The 22,135-nt window shown below is 42.4% G+C and overlaps 1 protein-coding gene and 1 long non-coding RNA gene across 3 annotated transcripts in view; one reads left to right on the top strand and one right to left on the bottom strand.

Moving 5' to 3' along the window:
• Window positions 1-22,135, top strand: part of SPAG16 (sperm associated antigen 16) — a 358,597-nt gene that overhangs the window by 222,581 nt on the left and 113,881 nt on the right. For both annotated transcript variants that reach the window (XM_053947319.1, XM_053947318.1), the window contains exon 14: window positions 16,013-16,078. In XM_053947319.1, the coding sequence (XP_053803294.1) occupies window positions 16,013-16,078 (66 nt within the window). The remainder of the gene's footprint in view (window positions 1-16,012; window positions 16,079-22,135) is intronic.
• LOC128790522 (uncharacterized) lies at window positions 17,198-18,862 on the bottom strand. The gene is made up of 3 exons (XR_008431788.1): window positions 18,776-18,862; window positions 17,475-17,637; window positions 17,198-17,258 (listed from the first exon to the last, which is right to left on the bottom strand). It is a non-coding gene; the product is annotated as an uncharacterized LOC128790522 (long non-coding RNA).

Below are 22,135 nucleotides of genomic sequence, written 5' to 3'. Positions count from 1 at the left end.
TAAGAGGGATCTGGGATGGAACAAGGGGGAAAATGACAGTGTAGAGTAGATAATCATGTTATATTTCCCTCCCAGATAACTACGGGTTGTGTAGGTTAAGAGAGAGAAAGATGATAGAAAGATAAAAACAAGGATAAATGAAAAATAAGTAGTAAGAGAGATTGATGTGAAAGCAAAGTAAGCAGTGATGTCAAGAGAAAAATAGGGCATAAAAGAACTTAAGGAAAGGAAACAGCTAACAAAAAAAATCAGGATGTATTATATATATTTTTGGTGTCTGTTTTCTGCTCGGAAGCTTTTACCAAATAAAAGGCTCTCTAGTGATGATTGATTTGTAATCTCTGGTGTCATTGCCTTCATTTCCCCCAAAGCCTTCTGGAGGCTGGCTGTTGAAAAGTATGAATTGCAGCAAAGCAATGGTTCCTGGCAAAAAGAAGGATTAGCAATCAATTCCCTTCCTGCCAGGCAGGGCTGCTCCCTCCCGTCGCATTTGCTGCCTGGTATCCTATCTGCAAAAAGTCACCAGCCGTGGTGCCCAGGGAGGACACAGGGATACCAGCATGGCAAATCAATCTTTCCCATTGCTGCTGAGCCCACCAGGGAACACTGAGGACAGACAACATGTCTTGAGTTTGGTGATTCAGTTTTTTTCAGGATGACCCCAAAATAGGGTGGCTTTTCAGGAGTCAGTGTTCCCCCTGGGCTGGCGGTCCCTGGGGGGACGATGTCCAGCTGGAGGCTGTGTTGGCAGCACTTGGGCTGCCCAGGGCACTTGCTTGGGGTGGGCTCCTATGCCACTGCAGAAATCCCAAGGTTTTTTCTCCTTCTCATGTGCCCAAGGCACTGGGCAGGCAGCGCTTTGAGGAAAAAATGGAGTGTCTGCCTAGGAGCAGGAATAGCAGAGGCTGCTGGTCCCGAGGGAGAGCAGGACTGGAGGTGGTTTCGCAGCATTTGTATCCTCAGGGAGCAGAGCGAGGTTGTGGGGGGAGGAGAACACAGCCCCAGACTGAAATCCCAAAGGAGAACAGCTTTGGGACAACGTGCCAGAGCACCTGCAGCAAAAGAGGGAGCACTTTGCCAGGTGAGAGCTCCTCCCTCCTTTTCTGGGGCCAAGGAACCAGGCAAGGGCCTTCAGCAAGAGCTGAGGAAGAGGAGGCAAAGGCATTGGGTAGGAGGGCTGTTTTTGTACCCCATTGTGATGCTCCAGGGTGGGATGAAGGTGTTCAGCAGGTGTCCATGGAAGCTGGCCATGAGGTAGGGTCAGAGGCTGGGGATGAGCCCATCCTACTGCCACCTACCTTGGCAAAGGTCCTCTCAGCCCTCCTGCTGGGGATCCAGAAGGAATAAATAAAAACACAAAAGAGGAATTGCTAAAACTGTCCCTTGATAACCAAATGGTTGATCATAAATTGGAGTGTCTATGCAAATGAAGTAAATAATTAAAAACTCCAAGAACAGCACTGACTAGGTGGTTGATGGCTGGCAATTATAAACGCTGAATTTTTAATATGCATACATCTAAGGAGCCAGTAAAAATTAGCTCCTAGACTAATGGACTTGCCTTTCTTCCAAGGCAGAATTTTAATGAGAGCATTATTTATAGCAGAGACCAAGAATGAGCATTTTCTTGCTCAGTCTCATTTCTTCTTTGCTGGCACTTTATTCATTAACCTCTGCACTTCTCTAGAGCAGAATAATGCCCTACACAGTGGAGGGCAAAGATCACCCTGACCCCCTGAAATTAGTCACGGGTCAGGTATTGTTAAGAGAGCTACGTCTTCTAACAAATAATATTCATAAAACCCTGTTGGTGGTATGTCCTCATTTCCTGCTGGTTTCTGGGTCATTTATCTGCCATTCAGTTCACTGGAGAGAAAATGAGCAGAATGTGGTGTCTTGTAGTGGAAAGCTTCTTGTGCCATCTTGTCTTGTTCATGAGATTTTAGAATTTTATTTGAAAATTTGCAGAACTGGAATGCAAGTTATAGGTCATGCATTTTAAAGGGCTTTATGTGCTTTCCTTTTGAGCTTCTTATTTTGCTGAAATATTTTTATTATGTTAAATTTTTCTAATTCAAGAAAAAACACTAGTCTGTCTTTGAGGAATCAGTAAAGCTCTGGCTTAAATTGAAAAGTATAAAACCAATAAAATTAATGAAAGAGCTTTACTTCTCAGATCAAGAGATGACTGTGTGTGCTGACCCTAGTGATGAGGGAGACAGGAAAGGAGAGTGAGCAAAAATGAAAATAGTATATTGGTGGGTTGTAATCAAACCCAAATGAAAGCATTTTATTAAAGAAGGTACTTCTCATTTAAAAGGACATATAATTTTTTTGCCTTTGCCTTCTGAAAAGACAAAGCTTAGTTTGCACTTCATTCTTTGCTAATCAAAATCACGCGTTGAAAATGTTCACCTGCAAAGTTCTTTTAACAATGTTCTTGAACTTGGGTGTTCAAATGGCTGAACCCAGAGAAGATCTCTGCATAAGAAGTGCCATTTAATTTGGAAGATGCCTGGACATTGCTATGGAGCAGAGTGGTTGATGTGAATGTCTTATGCAGATAATTTTTTTTTAAATTAATTTTTAAAACCCTTTGGGTTTTGACAGTAATACCTGCTTTGAGATATGTGTGTGTCTCTTAGGGAGTTGTCAGATCCATATCTGACTCAGGAACTGTTTCATCTTGCTGAGATACAAGGGGGTTTGGGAATGGTGGTAACTTTCCATCACCTTTAGCAGGATACAAAGTGAATGGACATCTGACTGCATATAAGGGGACCCTACAAGATGTCAAAATGCATTCCGTGTATTTTTGATATGAATAGCAAGTTTAAACTGGAGAACGTGAACTGACAGTGGGGACAGCAGAGTAACTGTCAAGTAAGAGAACTTTGCCCACTTGTAGCTGGATTTGTATGTAACTGGAGGGGAAAACTGGAGCAGAGGTACCAGGGCAGAGCACTTCCCGTGGTGGGAAGTTGCAGCTGGGACAGAAAGGATGGTCTTTGTCCAGTGTTACTTGAGTAGCCTGAAGGTGACCGGGAAAATGAGAACTCCCAGCCATGAGTTCTCCCTTCAGTTCCTGTGTGTTTGAAGCACATCAGGGCTGGTGACTCTTAGGGAAACATCCCCTGTGCCAAACCAGCCAAGGCAGCATTGCGGTGCTGAGGGGAGGTCTGAATGAGCTGAACTTGGGAAGTGCTCCTCTGCTTTTCCCTTCCCTGCCCTAGTCCTGGTGGAATAGCTCCAAGGTTTAAGTGTTTGTTTCCCATGTCTGAGCATGGAACTTCTCCACTAAGCCTACTACATGTGCCTGAGCTTGCATTTTATTTCCAGTCTTTATTCCCTGCCTCTTGGATTTGCAGGTATTTCCTGAAAGTGTACTTGTTTCACTCATTACACAAAGTTCCACCAGAATTCCAGCTCTGAAAATCCTGGCCATTTTCTCTAATGAAGGATGAGTAAGAGAGTATCAACATCTTTCATAGCAGCTCCTGGAGAACCTTAGAAGACTAAACTTTGCAGGCTCTCCCTGGCATGATTCAGTTCAAATTCCTGTCCTTTCCTCAGGTTCAGGTATTCACCAGAAGCACCCACAGCTCCCAAAGCAGTTTTTAGTCCATGTGGGAGCCCCGTGCCTATAGTAAAACACAGCAAATCCTGGATCTGGGAAGAAGCGATGATGTTTGGCTCCAGATCAGAAGGCTGAAGGATAGCTTTATTAAAACTATACTGTATTACATTAATATACTATTTAAAGAGAGACTATCCTATTCTACATACTCACTTCTTACTTCTATCTAACTAACTCAAACTCATGACTCTCTGCTGAGAGCCCGAGCCACAGCTGGATCCGATTGGTCACTGACCCCAAACAACCTTCACCAGAATCCACCCCAGCAATCACTGCAGGTAAACAATCTCCATACCACATTCCACATGGGGAAAGCAAAGGAGCAGAGATAAAGATTGTTTTCTCTTCTTCTCTCTGTGCTTCTCCAAGAAATCCTGAGAGACAGAATTATGTCTCTCTTTCCAGAGAATGTGAATGTCACAGTACCCCTGCACAGTTCCCACAGGAACATATGGGGAATGCAGGGAATTGGTACCTGCCTGTGTCTTGGAGCCCCTTCTCCAGCCTTGTCTCTTCACTGCCTGCAGTTCACACGGGCCAGGGGCTACTCCTACTTAAGGGTTTGTCCCCCAGCCCAAATTTGTGCTCTAGCCTGACCCAACTTCAGTGTGAACTTGCTGTGTGGGCAATAACATGGCCAGATTTTATTGGGCATGTCCTGTTCTCCAAGGCTGTCTGCAGAGAAGAGCTTTCAAAAAGAAGTTGGGAGGTGACTTCCTGACAGATCTCCACCCAGAGGAACCCAAATGTGGCTCCTTTAGGGAGCCCTTTCATCCACCAGCCAGTCCAGATGCTGGTGAAAGCCACTCTGCTCCCATTTGAACTGAGGGCTTTTCAAGTTGTATTTAATTTCTCCTCTGATTGTTACATTTTTATCCATTCTGTCTTGAAAGACTCGTGGCCTTTTGTAACTGCATGTCCTTTTTTCCTTCCATGAGGACTTCTTTTCCTTAGAAATACCAAATATATTACAGAAAGTAAAAGTAGAAAGCTTTTGTTTTGCCCTCAACCAGCTGAGGGCTTGGCAGCTACAGGCTCCAAAGTGGTGGGAATGTGAGGAAAGAAAACTTAATGGCAAAGAAAAACAAAGAAGTGACTTTCTATATTGTGAAACATTGCAAACAGGAGCATTTAATATTTCCCTCGCTGTCAGTGTAAGCATTCAACAACAAATCAATAGTGATCAGCAGGCAGTGGTTCCCTTCCTTCATTTTAACCTGTGCAGCGCATCGTGGCATCAGGAGAGCAGCAGTACCAGGAAAAGAGAATGATTTCTACCAGGATTGTATTGCAGCTGCTCCACTCTCTTTCCCAAAACAAATTCCTGGGGTTTTGAGGCTTTAAATTTACTTCTTCTAGAATCAGAACACAGACATTTGTTTTCTCCCCAGCTGCTCCTCCCATCACAATGTTGAAGGCTGTGCTGTTCTCTTGGTTGCTTCACACTTTAATTTCCAGGGGCTTTGCCATAGTGCTGTGGCTTCTCAGCATAGGAAGGTTACCATTTCCAAGGCAGAGGAAATAGAAAGAGAAAAAAGTCCCAATATCAGTTTCTGAGTGACAAAGGTTTGTGTTAGAAACCCACTTATTCAATCACTGCATGGAACCAGGGCAGATACTCATGAAAAGAAGCTCCCAGAGGGGTTGGGGTAGGAAATACATTAATTAAAGCACTCTGCAAAATAGTGGGTGCAAAAATGCATAACATTTCCACTCCATTTTATGCTACAATGAGCACTTTTTTGACCTTCAAACAGTGGATGGAAATGTGGTGTTGAAAGCATTCACACACACGGGGAATGCAGCTCACTCATTTGCTCTGCAGTTCTTTGTAGGGGGAGAAAAGCAGGAGAAATATGACGGTGTTACCATATTCGCAGCTGTAGTTGTTTAGAGCTCAGGCAGACTAACATTAACAAATGATGATAATTAGGCTTGATTTGCATATTAAAATTGTCTTAATTAAACACTGATTCAGTAAACGTTTAAAGGCCGTAATCGATCTTTTGCAGGCGCTCTTGGTTATTTATATGATCTAATAAAGGCTGGAGGCTTTGTTAATGAGCCCTCCATTTCCTAACTTGTATGTGTCAATGAGATTATTTCACCGACAATTACAGAGCCGGCTGCTGTTAATAACTCACCAAGCCCAAGGCTGCAATTCTTTTGTCTGAGGCTCTTTTAGTGAGACCCTGCTGTTTACATCTCCTTGCTGCTCATACAAGGGCCCATGCCACAGCCCTTCCTTTCCTGGGGAAAAATCCCAGGGCAGAGATTTCGCAGGGAGATTTTGTGACTGTAAAACCAAGCTGGTGGTGTCCTGAGAGCTGTTTGAATAATGGATCTAATATTTATACAGCACTGAGCTCAGTCATAATACATTTGGTCCCAGATCTAATCCTGGCAACTCTGACAGGCTGAACTTTGTGAGAAACTTTTTTTAATTTAAGAGGTAATGCAATCATACTGTAATTTTACAAGAGGCCTCTGAAAAGACTGCCAGGAGTTTTGTTTCTCTTCAGTGTTGCTGCAGTCTTTTGCCAGGATGTGAGTATCTTGGGAAAACGGTGCTAAAACAGGTGAAGAGCTCTTGCTCTCAGTTGCTAAATGTTGTTATCACCCCTGACAAAAACATTCTGGGAAAATCTCATGTTGCTTTGGAATTATTTTTTCAGTATTTTTTTATTATTTGACAGTTTCTTGCATGTGAAGGATTATGTATTTATATACTATGTATGACTTTTTAATTACATCTGTTTTGTTGTGGGGTAAAGATTTTCTGATTAGCCCCTCTACTCCTGCTTCTTTGAAGGTGTCATGAATAGCTGCCTGCTCTGATCCCAAAAGTCCAGTCACCAGTTCTGGTGCCAGTATTGATGGATTAAAAACTATATTTATTCCTATGTCTTTCCAGTCATTAAGTTTATTGGGGAACATTAATAAACTTAACAAAGCTAAACCACTAGAGTATATTTTTAATGATTAAAATAATTATGCTGTGAAGTGATCAATAAACTCTTTAAAGCGGGTAGGATTTTCAAAATTGGTGTTTTGCCTAATTCCCTTTGTATCAGGACTGAATACAGGTTTTTATTTGCAGCAGCAGTGCTATGACGAAAAATAAAGCTTAGCTATCCAGCAGACTTACAAAGAACAGAACTACTCCCATCACTACCCAGACCTTCTTGTAATACTTCCTTTTTTCTCTAGAAAATTCTACTGCTGAAAATGTTGGCGTGAATTTGATTTCAAATACTTATAGAATTCGGAATTTGAAATTGCAGAAGGTTAGGGATATTTTTTATGGGCTTTTACAATATTTTTTTCCTTTCCCTTGGAATCTGTAGATGGTGTAAGCAGGATCTATTGTGCAGAATCTGTGGACAGTGTGTTTGTAAGAGCAGATTGCAATGTTGCTGGTGATTTTTTAATTTTTGTATCTAAAGACTTTTTTTAACTACACAGGCACGTTTTTTCTTATTTTTATTTTTTCTTGCGGGGACTTCTTTTTTCAATTAATAACTTCTCCAGTGTTTCTAGCCAAATAGTCTGGATTCTCTTCTCTGATCCTGGTCATTCAGGTCAACAGTGCTGTTGTTCCCAAAGCAGGAGTAGTTGGGAAAAGCAGATCATGGTGAGCAGGAGGTGTGTTTTCCCCTTCCATTCGGATCCTGGTTTCTTTGCCAAGCCCTCTTCTTTGGGAAGCCAATTCAAAACTTCCAAAAATTCCAAAGCTGTTCAGCAGTGCTGGTTGGTGGAAGAGAACTGCAGCTGTGTTCTGTGAGGTTTGCCCTTTTTTCTTGTTCTTTTTTTGGTACTTTTTGCTGTGCATCTGCCATTTGAAACCTGGCTGAGATGCATTTGATGCGTGGTGACTGCCAGAACAAAATTCACACTGTGAATGCAGCAGGCTTACAAATTCCTTTATTCCAGTAGAAGTAAACCCTCTCTCCCAATGGCTGTCAGACAAGTAAGAACGTTGATCTTGCTTGCTTACTCTTGATTTATGCTGACTCTTTGAAGGGAAGAAATCCTTTAACTTTTTCTTTTTCCTTTTTATTTTTTTAAATGTTTGGGCCACCTCCCTTAATAAACACAGTTGTGTATGTACCTGCTTTTGTGTCTATACTGGCTTTTGCAGTTAAAGCCACTTAGTTTTTCCTTTCTTCTGCTACAAAAAAAGAAAAAAAAAAAAATTCATTGTTTTGATAGAAATACACAGAAGGCAACACTTCAACATTTTGGCCAAAATTTAGCTTTCAGTTTTTAAGAGCACTAAAGCCCTTCAGACTCATATGCAACTTCTCATAGTCAGATAAGGAGGAAATTATTTCCCACATGTAGGGACCTCACTTTTTCTTATATATAATTAAATTATGTATTCATTGTTTTATTCTGTCTTCATATAATTTAATTTTCAAGGCCAACAGAAATGATTTTGTATTTTTTCTATGCTTGCACTGCACTTGTAACTTTTCCAGTTATATTCCTCCAGAAGCTTCTGCTCATTTATAATTCATCTTTTTGATCTTTTTTACATTAAAGTAATAGAGTTCGTGGTGTTTAATTTCAGGCAGCCCTAGCAGGTTCCTGTCATTCAGGCATCGCTCTCCTGGAAATGGCTGGTCTGTTTTGCACAGCAATGGTGTGCCAAGTTAATTGAAAGTGCTGCAAAGTTTCTGGGTTAATCTGCAGCTCACATTATTCACTGCAGGATTTCCCTGGCCATCCCTGCCCCTGCACTGCTGATCCTTCCCTCCCTGGAACCTTGAAACTCCCAGAGTCACAGTGGACAGGAGGAATGCAGTCTGGAATTTGGCTCTCCTGCTGCTGGCAGGGTGATGTCTGTTCAGCTGCCTTAGGGATCCTTAGGAAGATGCAGCTTCTGCTAATGAGCCCATCTGCCAACACCAACCAGGGCAGTCATACACAGCTCTGCTCTCACTGAAAGAATTTCAATATCTTGGAGGGATTTCTTGATACTGTTTATTTTCTTGGAGAGGAATGATGGGTCCAGCAAAGGCATTTCTCCCTGCCCTCCCTGCCTGTCCTGTTGGGGTTGTGCAGGTGGGACTGTGCTCGTGTGTGATCTCTTCAACTGGAGGTGACATTTCTCTCTCTTCACAGAATCAGGTACAAGAAAGGATCTGCTTCCCATAAAACCTTTGTTCCTCCTTATGCAGCTGGAAGTTTGATGTCTCTTACAGGAGTTGAGTGTGGAGAGAATCCCACATGGTCATGTCTGTTTAAATATTGCCTGTGGTTACAGTTTTCTGCAGACTGCAGTACAAAAATCCAAGTGTCAGTAGAAGACAAAAAGATAATTCACTTTCATCTTGAGAACAAAGCTGAACAGAGGAGCTTTTTTCAACTTTTTTAATTCATGAAACATTTATCTTTGAGTCAGGTTATATTATGCTGGCAAGAATATAATCTGTCAGCATTTCTACTATAAACTCCTGTTTTTAATGTTTTTTAGGAGAGCCTTAGAGGTTCACTTTGAACAGATTTAGCATACAAGGTCTTGGCCTAGAAACATACTTCTCATCCCAATTATGAAAGATTAATATGCCTGCATCATCGGTGCAAAAGGTATATTAATGCTATAGTCAGGTGAAAGTTCAGACCTACACAAATGAGGTAATTCAGGAGTATTCCAGAGCAAGGTTAATTAAGTTTTTTTGATATATTTAATAGTAGGTGTTACTAACTGTGAAGTGAAAGGAAGGCTGCTCTGTGATGAAGAGCATGGTGTTTGGCTTAGCTGGCAGGCAGAGCTCTTTCTAGATTTTATTACCTACCAGATTTAGAAAAATGCTACTTCTTGAGTTCTTAATGTTTCACTGTATGAAAGTTGTTATACAAGTTCATGCATTTTAAAGAGATCCAAAATTCTTTTCCATTTCTTTGGGGAAATGTAGTGAATAATGTGTTTTTTTTAAAAAAAAAGAGGCCATCAGCTGATGTACTTCAGTTCTGGTGCACACACCTGCCTCTGTGAATCCTCATGTAACAGAGCACACGAATGGTGGCAAGTTAATTTTACTCCCCAAAGAAGGGATTACAAAACATTTGAGTAATGCCCTGGCCTTACCCCTGCTCTAACATCCAGAAACCTTCTCTGTGTGGTTCTTCCCCCCAGAGTCTATTCCAAGTGATGAGAACAGAAGCAAACTTTGCACTGAAGGTTCTGTGCTCAAGTTCAGGGAGTAAACTCTGTGGTGACAGATGGCAAAACTGTTCTCCAGATTTGCTCAGTGCTCTGACTCAGTGCTCACTGCACTGACGTGCCCGTGAGGCCTCGGGTGTAACTGGGAGATGGAGGCAGTTCTGCCCTGCTGGGAGTGGAGCCCTATGGGTGGGACAGGATGGGGCAGATGCAGAGTGGCTCTGGCTGCCAGCAGGGCTGGCATGGGGGGACACACACAGAGCCTGGGGCGTGCAGGGGGCTGCTTGAATGAGTTATTAACACAGAATAGCCTGAGCTGGAAGGGACCCACAAGGATCATCAATCTAACCCCTCGCCCTGCACAGACACCCCAACAATCCCACCCTGTGCATCCCGGGGAGCATTGTCCAGATGCTCCTGGAGCTCTGACAGCCTTGGGGCAATGACTATTCCCTGGGGAGACTGGGCAATGCTCAGCACCCTCTGGGGAAAGGACCTTCCCCAAATATCCAACCCTTACTCCCCTGACACAACTTCAGGCCATTCCATTGGGTCCTGTTGCTGGTCCCCACAGAGCAGAGATCAGTGTCTGGCCACAAGGCAGTTTCAGGCCCTGATGAGTCTCCCCTCAGTCTCCTCCATCTGAACAGACCAAGTGCCCTCAGCTATTCCTCACACAGCTTCTTCTCAAGGCCTTTCATCATCTTTGTTGCCCTTTGGATGCTCTCTGATAGCTTAATACCTTTCTTACATTGAGGAACCAAAACTGCCCCCAGCACTGGAGGTGAGGCTGCCCCAGTCCAGAGCAGAGCAGAACAATCCCCTCCCTGGCCTGGCTGGCACTGCTGGGCTGATCCCCCGGGACAGGGCTGTTCCTCCTGGCTCCAGGGCACTGCTGACTCAGATCCAACTGGCCAGGATCCCCAGGTCCCTTTCTGGGGTGCCTCTTTCCAGCATCTCATTTCCCAGTCTGTCCATACACCCAGGGCTGCCTCATCCCGGGTGACCTTTCCCTGCTTGAGCCCCGTGTGGTTGGTATGGGCTGGGAGAGAAAGCAGCTGTCTTGCAGAGCTAGAAAGGGCAGATATTCTTTGGCTCTTTCTTCCAGTTTTTGTGCTTACCCATCATATCCCATGAAAATGAGTTTTCTCTCTCCTGAAAATGACCTTTTGCTCTCGTGAAGAGATCCAAGTCCCTTTTGATGTCTCCCACTTCGTGGCAAGGACGCGGACGATTCTCTATGGCGCAGAGGGACGGCAGAGCCCCAGATCTGCTGGACTGCCACATGCCCTGTGGAGCTCCCCAGTGCTGGCTTGGCAGACAGGCCATGTTGTGGATAAGGCATGGGAATGAGGAGGATGCACAGTTTTGATTTTGCATTTTGCTATGAAAATGGAAACCCTTGTACAGATCCAACAAGGAAGGAGGAGGGTTAGAGCTTCCCAGTGAGTCGGTAGCCAGAAATCACTGTACACTGAACATTCCCTGCTTTAGGAAAAGTTCAGGTCCAGCCAAGGGAACTTCCAAAGCATTGCAATGTTTGATTTGCTGGGAAAATCCCACCTATGTAAGCTCAGAACTTTCATTTTCCCCCAAATGCAATTAAACCTTTCATGAAGAACTGCTGGGAGGTTTTGTTTGTTTTTAATAAAGAGAATGAGGTGAACATTTCCACAGCTGAGTGCTTCATGGTTTGAACACTTTTCTCAGTTTAGTCCTTCTGAATGAACATTATTTCTTTGAGTTAATTTCTAAATGAAGCAAGAAATTACAAATAAATCTCCTATCTGAACACTGTTTAGATAAATCTCATACTCAAATGTTGTTATCTAAAAGCTCATATCAAACTCATAATTACCTGTTGTGACTAGGATATTACACCCAGCTTGATCTAATGCATTTGTTATCTTAATGCTGGACCTGCAAAGTGAGTTTGTTCATATCAGATGTTCATGTACAGCAAGGCATTCAAAATCCAGAAAGAAAACCAAAAGAGCAGAGTTTGAGAAACATTATAGCTTTCAAATGACACCCTATTGGTTTTGGCTGTGTGTTCTCTCCAGAGGTGCATGCAGTATGGCTTGTTAAGTTTGGGAGGTTTATTTTGTTGCTGTTGAAATGGTAATTAAAACAAGTATAGGAAGATTCAGCTTCTGTGTTACATAGTTAAAGGTGGAACTTAATTATTGCAATGCAAAGAAGCAAATTAATTATGATTGTCTTCAGCCTGTCTTGTCTTAGCCTGGTATTCCTATATCTATGTGGATGCACAATAGGGAGGATTTACAGCAGAATTTTACTATTGATTCCCAAATCTTGGGCTTTTATCCTTTGAAAGTAGGAAAAAAAATATTTTAATTTAGAAACCTTGTTTAACTACTTTTGCAGCAGGATTACTGCTCGCAGATCCCTAGCTCCAAAGATCAGGCTGCTTTTCCACAAAACCAGATTTCATTCTAACAAAGGAATGTTTTCTTTCTCAGAAGTCTTTTAGGTAGCTCCAGTCCAAGGCAGGCAATTAGTGCCTGCATTCAGTGGAAGCTGAAGGGTTGATAGGCTCCACAGCATAATGCCAGGGTGTTTCTAACCACTGATTCTAATGTTAATTTCTGGGTTTCAGACTGGAAAATTATATGTGTGTGTGCATGTGGGAATAATAAGTAAAAACCTCCAAAATCTCAACAACGAAGAACACTTCATATTTTGTTTTCTTTGAATGTTGCTGTTAGCGATGTATTTCCTGCAGAGGAAGACTGTATGGTTATTAATGTAATTGACAATAGCTCAAGGAGGGAATGGAACTCAGACTTCCTCTATTAATATTTCAGTCCAGACTCAGTTGACAATAATAATGTATTTTCCATGATTTATACTGCTGGTGTGTCCAATGCAATGAGACTGGCTAGACCCTATGGGTTAAAGGTGGGGGAAATGGGCCTTTTTCCAGTTTCAGCGTTCTGCTCTGGTGCTTTGTTGCTGCTCCTGCTCTCAGTTTGGGATTGTTCCCTCTGAAAGGGGTGATGGTCAGTAATACCTTCAGGCTACAGCAAAGGACCATAATTTTCCCCTAACTAAGAACTGTCCTAATGTCAATCTCCTTCTTTTTCCCTGCTGTTTTCCTTGTGACACAAGGCCCAAATGTTTGTTCTTGCTCAACTTGAACCTTAAAGAAATTCATTGAAATGGCAGATGCAACCCAGGTTGCTACTGAACCCTGTTCAGTTCCACTCTGCATGAAGCACTGGTGGTGCTATAGTGGATTATTTTATAATTAAAGCCTGAAAAGCAGAATGCATATGCAAAAGGGATTTCATTAACTTACTGCTGAGCTGTTGGTGCTGAAAGCTCAGTGCTAACTTGAATTCTAGTCCACGGAGTATCTATTACTATTTGGTATTACAGCCAAGTACTAACTTTCCAGATTTGTTTTTATGTTTGCAAAACTCAGATTTCCCATTATTGGTAAAGAAAACCTGAGCTGTGCACTGAATAAAAATAAAATGGCACTTTGGAAATTAAGTTTTGATAGTATTGAGAAACACTTTGCAGAACCATTGCCTTTGTCTGACTTCTATTATCATTATTATTACTGTTATTAAAATCCTTTTCAGAGGGCTTATACTGAATTGACTTAAGGAGGGAAAGCTGAAAGTTAACATCCATTTTGTGCAGCATCTGTGTGGTTTTCTTTTTTCCCACTGGTTTGTGACAGCATGCTTTTTCTGTGTTTGTGGAAAGGTTCCTGTGTGTATATTGGTATTTGAGAGTGTCTGAGGGTAAATACTACACCCTGCTGAGCAGCAGGAGTTATTTTACAAGGGCTACTTTTTACATGCAAAACATGCACTGACACTTGGTTTGTTATCCTGGGCGGGGTGCAATCGATATTGCTGCTGGGCCACAAGGTACATCTCATGTCCTTGACATTTTTTCTCACTAGACTGCTTATGTGTAGTTTGGTTATCTTTGTCTCCTATCCTATTGCCTTTATCAAATTAAGTTGCCTGTCACTCTTAGCGAATTTTGTTTAACACATTTCTATTCCAGTAGTGAATTTGTAATTATTAAAGTTTTCCTTGTATCAGCATTTATTGGTTCATGTTTTATTACTTAGAAATCACGGAATCACAGAATCTGCTGGGCTGAAAGGGATCCACTAGGATCATCAATCCAGCTCCTTGTCCTGCACAGGCACCCCAACAATCCCACCCTGTCCCTTGGGCTCTGGCAACCTTGGGGCTGTGCCCATTCCCTGGGGAGCCTGTTCAGTGCCCCACACCCTTTGGGAGAAGAACGTTTTCCTGATATCCAGCCTATATCTAATATCTAACTTATAAATATGCAGGGTTTTGGAGTTCATTTTTTTAGCACTCTTTCCCCTTGTAACTCTCTTGAAAACCATGGAGGACTCAAGAACTGTGCTCTGGTAACCTTTTTATGCTTAAGGTGGATGTTGTGCTCTTTAAATACAGAGCTTTTAATAGTTCAGAGCCTTTTTCTCTTGTTGCCTTGAAATCCTTTTATGGGAATAATACCAATTTCCTAGTATGATCACAATAGCCATGTGGCCTTGGACAGAAACTATGTCAACAGAGAGGTAAATGAAAAATACAGTGAGATACAAAATGGCACTTACCAAAGTTGCCTGCTCGCTCCTTTGGGTGACATTTTTTTAAACAAAAGGAATTCAATGCAGCATTAAATGCTGGGCTTTATCAGAGATTTGTATTCTAATGCCATATGAGCAAGACTGGAAAGAGCCTCCTTGGTCTCCAAGTCCAGGCAAAAGATCACATACAGGAGAAGGTCATTTATTTCCAGGCTTTTCAAGCAGCTTCTTATAGTAATGAGATTTTTTTTAATCCCCACTACTTGGAGTGGAGTATGTTTTTGTATCTCTCTGTTCAAGAACTGTCTTCTAATTTTCCACTGGAATTTATCTGCAGATAATGAATCCCCATATGTTCCTGCGTCAGCACTGCTCTTCAGCCTCAATAGCTCCTTTCCCTCTTTGCTCTTAACCCCTGAGATATTTACAACAACAATGTAATCCCCTTCAACTGCTGCTTTGTTGGGCTGAGTTCTCCTGAGTGGTTCAGAGATATAATATGAACCACAGAGCATTATCGGGGAGCGTCCCTCCAGAATTACTTTGTGGTCAAAGCTCATTAACTGCTTTCTGAAAGGGCTTGTTGCAAACAGTGAGAATATGCTGCTAGACATGCTGATGATAAAATGTAGATTTTGTCAGTGAAAAAGAGAATTCAAATTTCTTATGTCAGAGGAGGACTGATTTTTTTTTTTTTTTTAATCAGGAAAATAAAATGGGATTAAGCTGATGATATAAACTCAAAAGCATAACAGACGTATTGTTAACCTATGTTACCCCTGCTCCTGTGAGACTGATCCAAAATCAGGATGAGTAGTGGAATTTCAGATCTTGTGGTTGGGTTTTTTCACCTCTCCAGAAATATGCAACGAATTGTCTTTCAGCTGCAGTGTTAATAAAATGCTTTCTTAGAGGGAAAATTTGTTCTTCAGCATATGATTGCACTCCTCCAAGCGGGGCTTCACTTCTAACAGGAACTATTTTTTAACCCATGAAGCCAGTGGTTTCTATGAAAACAGAGAAGGGCATCTCTTACCAATATCCCTGAAGATTTCATGGTTTTTAGCAGGAGATAGTGTGGTTGGATGGCTCCTGTACTGGGAGAACAAGCCAGATATCAGTGATGACATCTGACATATGTTACTGCTCTATGTAGGTCACCTATGGCCTAATGTGGGAGAGGACAAAAGATAATTAATTTTGATTTCATGCCTGTGATTCCTTAAGGAAGCCTTAGTTGGTGTGTGTGGAATATCAAGAGGCATGTACTGACTCACTGCCTGAGAGGAAGAGCTGAGTGTTCTGGAAGGAGTGATTCCACCTTCTAATTGCAGCCCTCCAGCCAGGGAGATGGCTTTACTTGGGGATATTTGAATGCACCTTTTCTGCTGGCTACTATGTGAAGTAAGGAGATAGATCCTTAGTCGTGGTGCAAAATGTGTTCCTGTTCAGCAACCAGGAGCTGGCTTTGTATCACACAGTGTGTCTTGATTTTCACACAGCCATAAAATCAAGGTCTTTCTGTTTACACCAAGGCTATAGAATAACTTACATTGCTGTAACTTATTTAAATGCTGTCTGTTTGTTTCTTTCCTAGGGTCTCCGTGTGTACACATTCCAGGGTCACGTGCATTCCTGTAATCACGCTACATTCAACAGGAAGGTAAGTTCTGCATGCAAATTTCTTTTTTTTTCTTCCCTTTAACCATCATGTTCCTTGCTCTGGCCCACACTGTCCCGCTCCTCGGTGACACAGAGATCTCTGGGGCTGGATTCAGAATCAGTGGTGACTCAGTGGCCCCACCTGCCAGCCAGACCAGAGCCTCAGTGCCTGTTACAATAGAGCTGCCCCCTCCTTGCTGCTGCCTCCTTCCTCCTGTGATCAGTGAACAATGGCTAAGCCATTCTTCTCTGTTGGGCTCATTGACTACTTTATTTAAATTAATATTTTTGTTGGGTTTCTTTCCCTGGCTGGTTAATTTATATTGTTGTCTGAAAGGAACCTTTTTGACTGGGATTGCTGACAGACTGCTGTCTGAATGATTGACAACTTTGGAAGGGGAGGAATTTCTCCCAAATGGCTCTTAGAGGCCATATGAAATACTCTGAAATGACCCAAACATGTCTGATGTATGATTCCTGTAGCTTTCCTGGCCACACTGCTCTTTAAAGCTGGTGTGGAAGTGCTGAGACATGTGCTGGTTTCTGTTGCCATGAGCAGCCTTTTTTCTCAGAGACCATCTTTCCCAAAAAGTAACTTTGTGGTGTTCCTGCTCCCCATGCTCCCACTGACACCTTCATTACAGGCAGAGCAAGGTACTGATTTTTCCTGCAGGAGATGCTGAATATTCTCCTCTTGCTCAGTATCAGCTGCTGCTTTGCCAACTGCTCTGCCAGCCCTGTGTGTTTGTAGGGCAAACCCCAGGGGCTGGCACAGCAGAAGGTATGGGATAAACTGATGTCAGGGAGGGGAATAAGAATTCCCAAGGCATCTTAATTCTTTCTTGGCCGTGTGCATCTGTCTGTATTTGACAGGCACAACCTGCCTCTCAGTGCCCTGAAACACTGTGGTGGGGAACAGAGAGTGTTTAACAGGATGTCTCAGTTTGAAAAACCAGGTATCTGCTAAGGAAGGCAGGAGCCTCGCCTGAAACAGAGAATGTAAACCCCCTTCCTCCAAATTATTATGATTTTGAAATTAAGGGGCTCTCAGGCAAAGATATGGGACTAGGTGTGTGTACGTACATGTTTGTGTCCAAATAAAAGTATGCCAAGTGTCTGCCATGCTGTGTTTGTGTCATATCTGCAGGTTTAGGAGTCATTACAGTGGTTACCAAGTTTCCCTAAAACAAACAAACAAACAAAAAGTATTTTTAGAATTACTGGTTATATTAGGAAAACCTAAAAGACTATAAAAAATATGCTTGAGAACAAGTGCCCAATTTTACCTCCCCAGGCCAAAATGTAAGCAGCATCTAGGTCATTCCTCCATTGATTTACTGAAGGGCAAATAATGTCAGACAGTTTTTAAACAAAAAAAAAATTTCAATTTTGTTTACCTCCTCAGCAGTCCAGTTGGATGTCAGCTACCATTTAGCTGGGCCAATAATATTGATATTTGATGTCAGTTCTTATTCATTACTGCACCCAAATGATGCAAAAGTCAAATCTCTCAGATGTTTCTATGGATAGCCAGATAAAGCCAGGGATGTCTGACTGCATCTAACAGACACAAACAAGAAAAGAACAGAATACAAAATTAAAAACCTATCTGGTCCTATTGTTATTTATGTATTCAAAGTGTTCACCTCTTTGCATAAACTCCAAGCCAGTTGCTTACAAAGGTTACCCAGTAATATCAAACATGTTCAATTATACATGCAAAAGGGCTAATAGGTTCTTCCTCTAGTTTATTTCTGTCTCCATGCATAAGAAATATAATTACAGAACTGAATTACAATTTAAGTACAGATTTTTATTATCATTAGTTAACCATTTTCAGGCCATCAAACACTGTTAGAAGTGAAAAAAATCTATTCCATCTCTCTGTCACGGCAAGGAACAAAATCTGTGTCAAAATACCTCCATTTCATTTGGCGGAAAACAGCTCTTTCTGATATTAGGGAATCACTCTGAAAATTGTTCTGTAATTCACTTCTGCATCCATTCTCTGACATAGTCATGTTATTCCCTAATTTTGAAAGTAAGTTTCCTGGATTGCTCCCTTCCCTTGGCCATCCTCTCTGTGTTACCCACAGACCCTGCAGTTAGCACTGGGTCTGCTTTACACATTATGTGCAGACCAGTAACATGTTCTGAGGCCACTCGAGTAGAATGGGGTAGAAAAATAGAATATAATGGATTGGAATAGAATAGAATAGAATAGAATAGAATAGAATAGAATAGAATAGAATAGAATAGAATAGAATAGAATAGAATAGAATAGGTCCATCTTTATTTTGATCAGTTTGAATATTTTTGCTCTCCAACTCTGATGCTCTTAATGTAGAAGTCTGGGTAAATATGTCTAGCAGATAGCCTACAAGTAAAAATATTCCTCTGGATCTTACTGTGAGGAAGCTGCAATATGTAGGGACTTATTTAACTGTTAAAGGCCAAGGAAATTCAGGATGCATTGGTTTGGAAGGGAATGGCTCCTCTGAGTTGCTGTATCCCTGTGTCCTTGAGAAACGAGACAGTCTCACAGCCAAGGCCTTTCAGTGGGATTAAAAAACCCACAAATCCAGGACTGATTTTTAAATGTCACATCTTGTTTGTGTCATTCAGTTTCCCATCACCATTTCAAGTTTCTCATCAGAGATCATTTGCAAAGAAAAACTCAGTAATAGGTGTCACACACCTCGATAAGCCAAGGGCAGAGAAAAGCCACGTGCAGCAGATGATGGGCACTGAGAAACCCTTGGTGTCAGTAAATGCACTGGCTGCTGCTGGAGTTTGCCTTTGCACTCCTAAATCAGACAAAATGCAGTTCCTTCACTCTCTGCTTGTTTTGTCTTCCTGGGTTATTTTTGGATCAAAATCCCAGTTATAATTTCCTCTGGGGGAAAAAATCATTAAAAAAATCTCTTAGTCTAGCAGTTTGCTTCATCAAGGCACAAGTTGACTTCGAAAACATGGCATTACCTGTTTTTTCTATTCTCTCTAACATATATAAATACATTATATAAAAATAAACATAAACCTGTTTGAAGATTCTAAACCCAATCCCGTCAAGTTCACTAGCTCTAAAAATAATCACAGCTCAAGAAAATCTGCCTTCTTTTGTTTCAAGCCTTTGCATTATGAGATGTGAGATGAGCTCATTCTGCCACAGGACCTCTCTCCTCCATCCTCAGGGTTTGCATCCCTCTTGTGTTTGGACAACACTCTCAGGCACAGGGTGGGATTTGGGGCTGTCTTGTGCAGGCCAGGGGTTGGACTTTGATGAGCCTTGTGGGTCCCTTCCGAGCCAGGATCTTCTGTGATTCTATGATTTACCACAGAGTTGATTCTTAGTTCTGTTTTTACAATCCCTTCTGGTGCTCTTTGTTGTCACCATGCAGGGACTCACAGTACACCCCAAACTATCTTGTAAAATTCACCCAAACAAACATGGGAAAGCTTAGATTTTAGTAGACCTTCTTTTACTCTTCCTCATGGCTGGCTCTAGGAGAGTATTTCAAACCCATCAAGAAATTAATTCAGTACCCATCAAGAAATTAAGTACCTGAAGGAAGCCTACAGGAGCCTACAGGAAAGATGGAGAGACACAAAGGCTCGGAGTGACAGGACAAGGGGGAATGGCTTCAGACTGACAGAGAATAGGGTTAGACTGGATAGAATAGGGTTAGACTGGATATTGAGAACAAATGGTGTAGATGAGGAATGTAGGATAGGAAGCAAGGCAGGTGTCTGCCATCATGCTGTCTCATTCATTTGTTTTGAACCAGCAGTAAATGAAATATGTAAATATTTGACTTTTCTAATTGAAGCTTTTAATCAGATTTTGTTCTTGTTTAAATATTTACACATGATGAAGCTTCATCTCAACACTTCATGATAAAAATTTGGGGTAATGCATTGATACTTGGTTTCAGACAGCTTGAAGAAGAAAAAATGTGGCATCATTTTTGGATGGCTTTGACATAAGTTGGGTTTGAGTAACTTTAAAGACTTTTTAAAATTCTTTAAAGGATTGTATATTCTAGGTCAGATTGGCCTTTGAAAGATCCTCAGCAGAAACCAATAATAATTGACTATACAGTATTTTCTTTTATGTTTTCAGACTTTATATTTACAAATATAAACATATTGTTATGTCCGTTTGCTGCTAACTAAATGAAACAGAGATTATCTCCTTTAATGTGATTTTGTTTGCTTATTTCTGTGTTCTGCAGTGAATGTGACCCTCTGTGTATACAGTACATGAAGCAAGTACTGTTTAGCATGCAGAACCACAAGCACTGTGGAAAACTTTGCCCTTCTTTCTTAGAGGAGAAGAATTAATTTGTGTATCCTAAGGAATAAGGATTTTTTCTAAATTGCATCTCCTGGCCCAGCACGCCAGCCTTTTCTGTGGCAGATGTACACCATGGGTCCAGACCCCTGCATAATTATTTTTTTACCAGCTGTTTCTTAAACTCGTCTTTTTGCAAAACAAACAAAATCAGAATGCAAAGGTCCATTTGGATTCTTTAAAATTCAACTTCCCATATGCAGTACAGTCCAATCTGCCTCTGTTTGTGGCATTTCATGGGAAATTATGTTCTAAAACACATGAGAAAGCAGCACAGCATCCCCACCTTCTACCCTGTGACTCTGTCATGTGACAGTCAGGTTTTTGACAAACTGTGGAACTTCTACCTGCTCTGCTGTTGCTTTCACTGCCTGGACTGGGAACTATTGAGTTGTGAGGCCAGAGCCACCTCTTAAAATAGGTGCTATTGGATTTGCATTGGTAACCATTGGACAAGGAACAGTTCTTCCAGCAATGTTTGTGCAAAGCTGTCTTCAAAAGGGCTTAAACTAAACCTGGGGTTGAGAAATGGGATTAGTTTAGACCAGTGGTTGGTATTTGGTAAGAATAAATTTAGCACTTATCAAATCATGGCCAAAGGGAATCAGGGTGCCTAGAACAGTGCTGTATCTGTGGTGCAAAGGATGTGGCTTTGTAGAATACCAAGCTGGATTTAAAAAGAATTTACGCAAGCATGAAAGTAAGACCAACTTTGGAAAGGCTTCTCTGTTATGAAAATGCAATTAATCTGTGGTTGAATAAATATCGCTGTTAGAAGGTACTTGAATATCAGATTGATTTAATCTGAAAATAATTGAGAACCACGGTTGAAATCCATCAGGGGTAGGAATGCATATTGTTTGGTGCTGTGCTGGGTTTGCGGGGCAAGCTTTGCCATGCAGACAGACAGCGCCATTTCAGGGCAGGCCACGGCTCAGTCACTGCCATGTCAGGGCCCTCAGCAGGCCCTGGATCAGCTGCCGCCATTTCGGGTCAGACCATGGCTCAGTCACTGCCATTTGGGCCAAGCCATAGGTCGGCCACCACCGTTTCAGTGGCCCAGAGGCCAACTAAGACTCATGGGAACAGGGGGATGGAGCAGTGGCCATCCTGGTGGTTTTGAACCAGTCAGCCATTTCTCTGGTCTCCTACAGAGATCTGTGGGGTCTGTGAGAACTCTGAGGTCAGTGAGGGCCATGGGGGCTGTGAAGGCTGTGAGGGATGTGTGGTCTGTGAGGGCTCTGAGGGCTGTGGTGGATGTGGAGTCTGTAGGGACTGTGAGGGCTGTGAGAGATGTAGGGTCTGTGAGAGCTGTGGGGTGTCTCAGGGCTCTGAGGGCTGCGGTGGGTGTGGGGTCTGTGAGAGCTGTGGGGGCTGTGAGAGATGTGAGATCTGTGGGGTCTGTGAGGGATATGGGGTCTCTGAGGGCTCTGAAGGCTGTGGTGGGTTTGGGGCCTGTGAGGGCTGTGGGGTCTGGGGGAGCTGTGAGAGATGTGAGAGCTGTGGGGGCTGTGAGGGATATGGGGTCTCTGAGGGCTCTGAGGGCTGTAGTGGGTTTGGGGTCTGTGAGTGCTGTGGGGTCTGTGAGGGCTGTGGGGTCTGTGAGGGCTGTGAGGTCTGTGAGAGATGTGAGAGCTGTGGGGTCTGGTGAGGGCTGTGGGGTCTGTGGGGTCTGTGAGAAATGTGAGAGCTGTGGGGTCTGTG

The sequence above is a fragment of the Vidua chalybeata genome, chromosome 7 (genome assembly GCF_026979565.1).
Source record: "Vidua chalybeata isolate OUT-0048 chromosome 7, bVidCha1 merged haplotype, whole genome shotgun sequence".
In the NCBI taxonomy this organism is placed as follows: Eukaryota; Metazoa; Chordata; class Aves; order Passeriformes; family Viduidae; genus Vidua; species Vidua chalybeata.
This window is presented reverse-complemented; position numbering and strand designations above follow the sequence as displayed.